A 10,269-nucleotide genomic window follows, 5' to 3' on the forward strand; every position below is an offset into this window, starting at 1 on the left:
TTACAAAATTCTGAAGGAAGTTATTTAGCAATTTTAAAATATCTTGAAATAAAAAAAATAGTATTTCAATAAAAAAAACTTTTGATACCTTTTTTATTTAATTTTAACTTAAATGAAAAATTATATTATTTGCAGATCTTAATATTTTTAAAGACATTTTCAAATTATTATAAAGAGGTTTTGTTATTTAAAACTAGATTGGCAACTATATTTATTTATTTAGTATTTAAATAAAATCCCGAAAGACAATTAATGAACTGATGGCATACTCTTTAAACAAATTCAAGTATGAATTATACTTACATCTTTTTTTTTCTATTTTTAATAAAATTATGTATGATCAAATTGTACAATCATAACAATGAAAAAATTAAGAAAAAAAAGACAACACCCGCCATATTTATTTTTTCTACGCAACCTCATACACTAACAGATCGTGTTTATTTTTTCTCTGATACGCATCACGTATGCTTTTCTTAATTTCTTGTCATTCTCCTAATGCCTCTGGGACATTAATATTTATTTAACAAAAATATAAACATAGTTAAAATTAGATTTATATTTATATTTTTATTCAATTTTTTTTTGTGTTCTTCAGCTTCTGTGCTGTCTCTAGAAAATCAAAGAGTGTCAAAAGTTTTTGTGTCAACCGCGCCACAATTTATGCATAAAGATTGTGTATTGTAATTCATTCAATTTGCAATTTATTTCTTTGAAAAAAAAGAGTTAGGGGCATAGACTTTTATAGAATCAGTCAAAATAAATACATCGGAGACACATTTATGTATGTTGCAAGGAGACAAGGGAGGAGGAGCACGAAAAAATTTCAGACTTAATCACGAGTGGAATTTTTGTTTTCATCTTATAAAAATGATGACAATGTAGCCATGAATTAAGATTTGTTTTGATATTTTGTTTACAATACTGATTGATTTAATGAAATCGAAATAAGGTTCATTAGGAAAGAAAATACATTTGCAAAAATAACCAAAACAACAAAAAAGGGGCTAGTCATTTTGATTGGATGGTAAACAATTTATAAAAAAGCAAATTAAATGTCTTATTTTTTTAACTATTATTTTTTGGTTCTAAATATAAAAATAAAAGACATTAACATATCAACTGTCAATCTGTCTTTGCCTGTCAAAACATTATGAATTCTTTTAAACTTCTACCTATTTATAAATTCTGGAAACATTTATGAATTAGTATGAATTAAATACATGAACGTATTTTTGTACGGAGGATGTTTGGGGGTTTGAATTTATAGTGAAATAAATAAAATAGAATATACAAATTATTCCACAATTTGACAATTCTTTTTTTATGTCTTCCGAAACTAAAGACTGTGTAATCTATTTGTCATTTTTACTCAAATTCAGTTTAAGTTTATAGGCAGATCACATTGAGATAGTTTGTATACAATGTTTTTATTTTAAAGAACTATGTTCAATACATTATTATAAAAGTCAACTTAACCAAAAGGTAGAAATTATTGTTTTAAGAAATATCTAGAATTAATAGTATAGTTTTCTTCTATATATCCAGGAATTTACTAAAAATTTATATTTTGTATTTATTGTCATTTTATTTTATTATACCATTAGTTTAATTAAAAAAGAAGTTTTATTAAAAATGACGGACCTCAGCTTAAATATCCGTTGTGGCAGTCGCTCTTTAGTTTCACGCACTGTTTCTATTGATTTTTTTTATACTGCTTCAGTAAATTCTGTCTTAAGAGTCTATCATGCAAGCTCTCCAATTTTGACCACAAAACATGATCTTAAGGATTCAAATGTTGAGTCCTAAAGAGCCAATCTTAAGCTTTCTAAGATCTACAATGGTGACATAAGACAATGTTTTTTGTCCTTCTAATATCCTGATGAAGGATCCATTATTTTAACGGACTATACTCTATGGAAATAGCCAGTTGCATTCGTCCCCTTAAACAATTTAACCGTAATACTCACTCTTCTAGTAATGCTTATCAGTTTATCCTTGAGCCCAACTGTGGCCGTACTATGAAGTACAGAGATTCAGTTTTAGTCGAACCACGCGAATGAGGAATGCCTTATCAAGTTCTATCTTTCACTATCACTGCCATGTTCAGGAATTCAAAATCAATGAACAACGAAACCTCCTCACATTGTGTCTTTCGCATATCAAAGGTTTATAAAAACTAAAAGTGTTCGCTAATTATAAAAAAAATCTGTTTTCATTGAAAGGGGTTTGTTAACCTTTTACCAAACTCATAATGGTTTCTCAATTGATGTCTTAAACGAGATAACAACAAGAATATAAATGTTAAAAATGGAGCCAAGTTCTTCTGCATACAATAAACCTGAGTAATAAATATGCCGAGAAAAGTGATGACTTAAAAATACTCCAAGTTCTAAATTTCCTAATGTTTAGTATGAATTTATTTTTCGAAATGTTATATCAAAGACATTTTTTAATAATGATAGATATCTGCTTTCGAATGATTACTGACTTAATTGGATGGGTTTACTTAGCAAGTTTTAGAATACCAAAAAAGGGATGATAATGAAGTAACTGAAAACTTTTCAAGTAAACCCATCCATTTATAATGTTTCTCATAAATGACAACAAACACATTAAAAGTGGGCGGATACTACGCCTCTTGAGGGTACATTATAAGATGATTTATTTTCGCCTTTGAAAACACTCTGTTAAATTGTATCACTATATAAGAATCAAAAGAATTTAAGTCATATAAACCATTCCAAATACAAGAAAATTACTCCCCTTTGGTGAATAACTTTATATTTTCAATTTTTGTCTTTGAATGCACATCAACTCTTTTCACTCTGCTTAATTTCATTGTTCTATAACACTAACAAGTCTTAATTTTAACTTAACTTTACTTCGTTTAAGAAGGTGGGTGTACACCACCTACTTTTTCTGTTTTCACTGTGCACACCTACAACTCTACTTACTATTATTATTCTACAACAATTAGGAATGGTATTTTTAAGTAATGCCTTGTATATTTGTGTGGGGGGCACCACGCCCACTAAATCAAAAATTATATTTTTTTCTCTTTCTTTGCACCACAAGAACTACCTTGGATTGAAATTTCAAGATTCTTTTTAGTTCTTCATAAATTCGATGATCGGTCAGCTACTGTTATTTTTTGCAATTTTTTCGATTTTCGAAGTTTGGTAAGGTGATTGTTTTCGAATATTTAGTAAGTGTTGCACATTATAAGTGGTATGTTTGATAGGTTCCTTAGTAAGAGAGGAGTCAAAAACCGTCAGAACTTAGCCAAAATAATAAACTGCCTTGTTAAGAAAATTGGGTTTGAAATCAAATTTTTGATTAATGCATGAAGTTGTTTTAACATACATACAAAAGCTAAAGTCAAAGCTTTGTTGAAATTTGGAATTTAGTTATTTGTTTCTGAAAGCAAGTACTTGTAATTGTTGATATCTTTATGGTTTATTCAATTACTTTCCTTAAAACTCAAAATTGAAGATGATATAAAATCGTGTTTTACATTAATTTTCAGTTGTTTATCTGTGAGTTTCCACAAAGTAATGGCATTCATTGTTCATTTTTCCTACCTTGTGAGTGAAAGTAAATGAATAAAATTTATTGTTAATTTTTTTCTTGTTTTGTTTGATTTAAGAATGAGATTTTTGCCCCCATAATAAATATTATTCGTTTTACTTACGATATTGATAACTCGTGTGCATCCTATTAAGTGATTATTGTTATATTTTCTGCATAGTTATAATTTGAAATATCAAGTTCTTCAATAAATTCATAAAATGTTTAAATACTAAATACATACAAACAATACAAAACACACACCAGACACTAAGTAGCATTCCTGGAAACTTTTTTGTTTTCTGGCACTATGCCCATAAAATGCCCATTTGATGTTTAATTTCTCTTTTTTGTGGAACTTACGATTGGCAATCAAATCTGGCAGACTAATGCGATTGCAACTCGTTTGACGTCAGCAAACAGGAGGTACCCTTCTTTTTTATATTTTGATATGGATGGTGCATTGCAATCAAGATTTCCGCATAATAAAGCATACGCAAAAACTTCTAGTTCGAAAACGTTTTTTGTGTTGTCGGACTTGTAAAATTAAATATTGTATGTAAAAACAAATATATCTGGCTATCTTAAGAGTAGAGTGTTGACTTTTCGGTTGTTGAAAATTTTAAGTTGATATATCTTGAAAAGATTACGAATTTGTTTTTTTTTTTTTTGTCAAAATTTATTTAACGTATTTACGGTGAGAGGAATACACCAATAGAGAATGGTTAAATTTTAAGGGCTGATGTTGAATGCAAACCCACACCTAAACGTCAGGTTTTTTTCTGCATTTCATTTAACAATTATCAATTAACCATGGAAAGATATACAATAGAGCAAGGCATAACAGTTATTCAGGCTTATAATGAAAATGGACTTTCAAATTAAAATGCTTGTCATACACTTCACTCAATTTAGTCGTTTCCAATGTGCGTACAATTGAAAAAATCATGCAAACATTTAAGGAAATCGTATGTATGTGAATGTATATATGAAATGCATTAATACCTGTATTTACACGCTTAGGGGTTGCAATTAACTCAAGAACTAAAGCCTCTTGACCATTTCAAGCGTCATAAGTGGTGTCAAAAAATTGATGACCAATTTTCCAAGAAAATCATCTTGTCGCATTTGGTCGAATGATAATCCAAATGTGACTGTCGAAAAACCAAATCACCCACAATTAGTGACTGTTTATGTGCGGTTTATCATCGGACCGTATTTTTTCCAACAACTCCACCTCTCACCGCTCACTCGTCGTTAATGAACAATATGTATAAAGACTTCATTTACGAGCTTACAAGGTGCAATTGACTCAAGATCTAAAGTCTTTTGATCATTTCGAGCGTTGCGTCAGCAATTGTCAGAAAAGTGGTAAGAAACGGATACAGTGGATGAACAATTTTCGAAAAAATTATCTTCTGTGATTAGGAATATTTTCATTTCAGTGGATTCGTCAATAAGCGGAATTGCAGCATTCGAGTACACATGATAATCCAAAAGTGACTGTCGAAAAACCAATGCATTAATTCTTCTGTATGAAACGAATAGGAAGATATGTATATGTGGTTTTAACAGGACGGTGTCACTTGCCACACAACTAACGAAACAATTGCTTTTTAGTGTGACAAATCCAATGGCGTGTTGGCGATGTCTATTGACATAACATGATTCGAAACTGTTGGAATTCTTTCCTTCAGGTTATATTAAAGAAAAAGTGTACCTCGATAACCCAGCAAAAGTTCTAAAAATGAGATAAATCGGCACATTACGCCATACAACCTCAATTATGGCTCGGCATCATCGAAAATTAGTACAATTATCGGTTGGAGGTGTATCCTCTAAGGTATCAGCGGCCATTCGGCCAATATTTTATTCCATACATAATTGAACCATACCAATATTCTTACAACAAAAAGAAATTGTTATAATTTCCTAAATAATTTGTGTTTTATTCAAAATCAACATCCGCCCTTAAAATGTAACCACCCTTTATTTATATAGGTATTTATACTAGCTTATTGAAAATACTAAATAAAAAACAAATGTTAACTATTATCCACTAATTGATTTCTTTATTTTTTTCTTTTCAGAAAAACGCCTTTCTTTTCGTATCATGAGACACATTGATGGCTCATCGAACAACAACAATAATTCAAATCAAAACAACAACAATAATTCTAATAGCAATGGCACGAGCAACGGAAAAAGCGGGCTTCTGGTTCCGACGGCAACTTTTACACGTCGAACCAGTGTCTATAAAAAACCACCAGAAAATACTGATGGTGGTGTCATTCATGTCATCCCCGATGTTGAACTACCATTGATGACGTTTTCCGATCAATATACAATCGAAAGAACAGTCGCCGAAGGTTGTTTTGCTAAGATATTGCTGGCCCTGCACCGGCCGACGAACACTCAAGTCGTCCTCAAAGCCGTTCATGCTGAATTAACTTCGGTCAAGGACTTCCAAAAAGAATTCCACTTTAACTACCAGCTTAGCCATCAGAGGAACATCTTGAGTGCGTACAATGTTGCATTCCAGACCAAAGATTACTATGTGTTTGCTATGGAATTTGCTCCATATGGTGATTTGGCAGCCAATTTGGGTTCGAATGGACTGCATGAAAACGCATGTAAGCTAATCTCGGAACAATTGAGTTCTGCATTGGGTTTTATGCACTCGAAGCATTTGGTTCATCGGGATTTGAAATTGGAGAATGTATTGGTATTTGCTCCTGATTTTTCACGAGTAAAACTTTGTGACTTTGGGGCGACGACAAAGAAGGGTGTTCTGGTGCACAAGGTGAAGCATACGTGGGTGGCCTTTGTTCCACCCGAGGTAATTGAAATCGTTAAGAACGAACGCTTTATCTGTCGAACAAGCAGTGACGCTTGGCAATTTGGTATTCTGTTGTATTCAATTTTAACCGGAAGTCCTCCATGGAAATCAGCTGACTGGGTGAAGGACAATAGCTATGCAGCATTTATGAAGTACGAAGAAAGAAAAACCACAAAGATTCCTGAGAATTTTCGGCGATTTTCACCGCGCTTGATGCGATGCTTCCGCAAGTATTTAAGCCATGATCATGAAGATCGCTGTAAGATCACTGAAATCACCAAATACATGAAAGATCGTTGGGTTGAATGCAAGGTTTCATCATCCAAATCGGCCACACTCATCTCACCACAACCCGACCAGGATTCCTGCATATATCTGAATCAACGGGAGACCAAGTCATTTTCCGATGACAAAAATACCCGACTCAAGAGACTTATGAGCAGCTATGGGCTTGATGCAACAATCGATCAAAGCGCTGTCAGACGGAGAGTTCTAGACTGGTTGTCAACATGTGACAATAATTTTGACACCGCAGTAGAGAGTTTGGTCATGGATATACAACAAAGTGAATTAAACTCAGAAGCCAAGTCCCAGTAGGTTAGAAGATTGAGAAAAGCTTCAATTTATTTTTGGGGGCTTCTTTGGGCTTTTGTGAAATTGGAAACTCTTTGTTCTCCAGGTTTTTTGTGTGTGCGACATAGCTGCTGCGTATCCACCACGAAACCTTAATCGAAATTGTTTTCTTAATTTGGACCATTCACACTAAACGTGCAACAAAAATATTATGTTTTGACAATAAAGTGGGTGGAGTATTGGTATATGCTCCACCTTTAGAACCTGGGCCATTGTAGGAACATTCGTAGAGCTGACAGAATAAACAAAAATTATGAAAAAAAAACAACAAATACGCAACATATCAAAAATGTCAAAATATTGATGTCATGTTATTTATGTAAAATTGTGTTAGCTTCTTATTTTCTAACCTTTAACTTTATAACGTAGGACCGTATGATTAAGCAAATAATGCATAAAATTTACGAACCTGTCAACTTCATATAAGAGACAACAAATTTGTGGTACAGATTGATAGAAGTGAAACTTCGATGATGCTCAATTTTAATTTGTATTTGTGATTTGATTTTGATAAGAAAAATCTTCCTACTTGATCATTAGATTTCACATGTGACTTTTCTTAAATGTCAGATTCCACAAAGCGATGATGTTGACATTTTAGAACAGAAGAGATAAATTTGACATATGCATAGCTATTGTAAAATAATTTCCAATGTGTATTTGAAAATATTAAAATTAATCTTGGATTTTATTTTAATCCAAATAATTTAAAGAGATCAAAAAAGTTAAAAAAAATAACTTTCTGTTTTTAATTTCAAATAATACTCCTTATATATGTATCCTGACAGTTCTTCAAAAAAAAATAATGTTTGGTATCTTTAATTGAATATATTCAGAGAATTTATTAGTTCCAACAACTCTACTACTTGGTAGTTTTATGATTTTTTTTAGAAATACGGGCCTTGAACAATTCTTAAAATCTATATAATCTTGCTTTTTTTAATAAACTAATAATGAGAATTAAGAACAAAATTTGTGATCGTATTGTAAATTTGTAGTTAAATATAAAAATGTCAAATTATAATTCTAGAAAAAAGAAACAAAAAATAAGTAATTAAGAATGTAAATATAATTAAAATAAAATTAGTTATTTTTATAAATAAAATACATCATAAGCTCTAGCATTCGTACAAAGTAAAATAATTATTAATTTAAAAAAGAATTATACTAGCATTTCGCTTTCACAACGTTTATTTCTTTCTATACAATATATATATTTAAGTGTACATAAAAAAAACTTGCTATAAATAGTAGTAACTTTAATAACATCTTTAAAATATTTTTTTTAATTTGTAAAAAAAAGAAAACAAATAAATTTCTTATCATATAACATAATTAATAATATAGAAAATATAAAAAAAAAATGAAATTAAATAAAAATTTAAAATACAAATTTGCCTACGTTTGTTTTTAATTTGAATCGAAAAAAAAACAAATATTTTTATTTTACAAAACGGTTCATTAAACAAATTCAAATGTAAATAAAATGCAAATCATCAAAAACAAGGAAGAAACTATTTAATCCCATGATGTACATACGAGTATGTAGGTACAAATAATTACACATTTCTATAGGTAATAGTTTATGTGATACTGATGATGAGTCTCTATCTAGTGATGCATGAAAATGTGTTTTGATTGAAAATTTTATAATTAAAAATTTGAGGGAATATGTAAAATTATATTTTTAAATTTTTATACAGAAAGGTATTCACTAATCTGCATGCAGTTCGTGAGAAAATCTTTCGCCAGATTCGTATCTTCCTTTTTACGTTGTTTGATTGGTGTTTTGATCAGCTCATGTCAAGGCTATCCGGCATCTATCGATTTGTATTCTCAGTAGGGAAAAAATAAATTATTTAAGGAATAATAAAATAAAAAGAAAACTTATTTAATATTTATGCAAGAAATTGATAATCCGTTGATTGATTTTCTTCATTATTTTTCAAAAAAATAAATCTGACATTGACCGTGTGTGGGTTTCACAATTTGAATTAAGAAATCAGATTTTTTTTTATTATGCACATGTTTTTGAAATGTCATAAGTCAGTGTGTTTGTTTATTGCAATATATCGTGAATTTTAGAAATAATCTATTGAAATCAAAAATTGTAAATTTTATTCACAACTTCAATCTACAAAAAAAATAATTTATTTGAAAATTTATTTTATATCCAAAATGTACTCTCAAATGCTGAATGCTTATTAACCCCAGGAAATGAGTTCGAAGAAGATTTTTGCGTGGAGGTATTTTTTGTTTATTTATATAAATATCAAACTTAATTTGAGATAAATTCAGTTTTTGTTAAGTAAATTAATCAAACATAGAATTATAATTATGATATTAAATTATATATTAGTATTTCTTGAAAATTCAAAGTGAATTTTGTTTATTAGTATTTTTTTTGTCAAAGTTTTATGTTGTGTTTTAAATTTGTTTAATGTTTGTGTTGTTGTTATGGAACCAAAAGAATAGCACTTGAGAGATCAAACTGAAGCTTAGAAAAGGATCGGTATAAAAATGCAGTTATTTATTTCTAAATGACAATTGATCTGACGAAAACAAGAATTTAAAAGACCAAACTGCTGGAACATAAATAAACGATCATTTCGAAATGTAGAAGGCAGTTAGGAAACAATTTCCTTCATTTCATTTCGAAGATATGACCTCTTTGTTCGAGAAACACATCTATTCGCTGACAATTTAGTAACTTTAGTACCTTTAGAAGTCTTAAAATAGCTCTCCGTAGACTGAGAGAATTACCTCCAATGTTGAATCAAGGTCACCCCCCAGATCAGAAGTAACGTGTCTCAGAACAGCCTCAAGGAATGGTTTAGCAACAAAAATGTTAACTCTTATCCCCAAACCTCCCTGACAATACAGTAGTAAGATCCAAACAAAGCGCTAAATGTCATGGAATTTATTTTTCCAAAAGATTTAAATTCTACAAACACACTAAATAAACCTTTCGATAGGCAAATTATGTCTTTTCTCTCATACGCCCCTTTTACATAAAAGAGGTGGTCGAAGGTCTTGATTCATTAGCAACTCATTCTTTCTATTCTAACCTACTGTTTCCCTTTATAGTTTAAAATAAGTCCCATCCACATAAAAAGTAAGGTAAGGTTCTCCGAGTTTGCACTTTACTATATAGGAAACCAAATTACTTCCGCTTTTATAGCCAGACGACCGATATTTAGATTTGCTATTCATAACAGACCCTGATA

At 30.4% G+C, this 10,269-nt stretch overlaps 1 protein-coding gene across 1 annotated transcript in view; it reads left to right on the plus strand.

Annotated features, from left to right (window-relative positions):
- LOC129941536 (serine/threonine-protein kinase meng-po) overlaps window positions 1-9,320 on the plus strand; it is a 39,577-nt gene extending 30,257 nt beyond the window's left edge. Inside the window, exon 2 of the mRNA XM_056050208.1 lies at window positions 5,661-9,320. Within this exon, the coding sequence (XP_055906183.1) occupies window positions 5,661-7,006 (1,346 nt within the window). The 3' untranslated portion in view covers window positions 7,007-9,320. The remainder of the gene's footprint in view (window positions 1-5,660) is intronic.
- The last annotated feature ends 949 nt before the right edge of the window (window positions 9,321-10,269 follow it).

The sequence above is a fragment of the Eupeodes corollae genome, chromosome 1 (genome assembly GCF_945859685.1).
Source record: "Eupeodes corollae chromosome 1, idEupCoro1.1, whole genome shotgun sequence".
In the NCBI taxonomy this organism is placed as follows: Eukaryota; Metazoa; Arthropoda; class Insecta; order Diptera; family Syrphidae; genus Eupeodes; species Eupeodes corollae.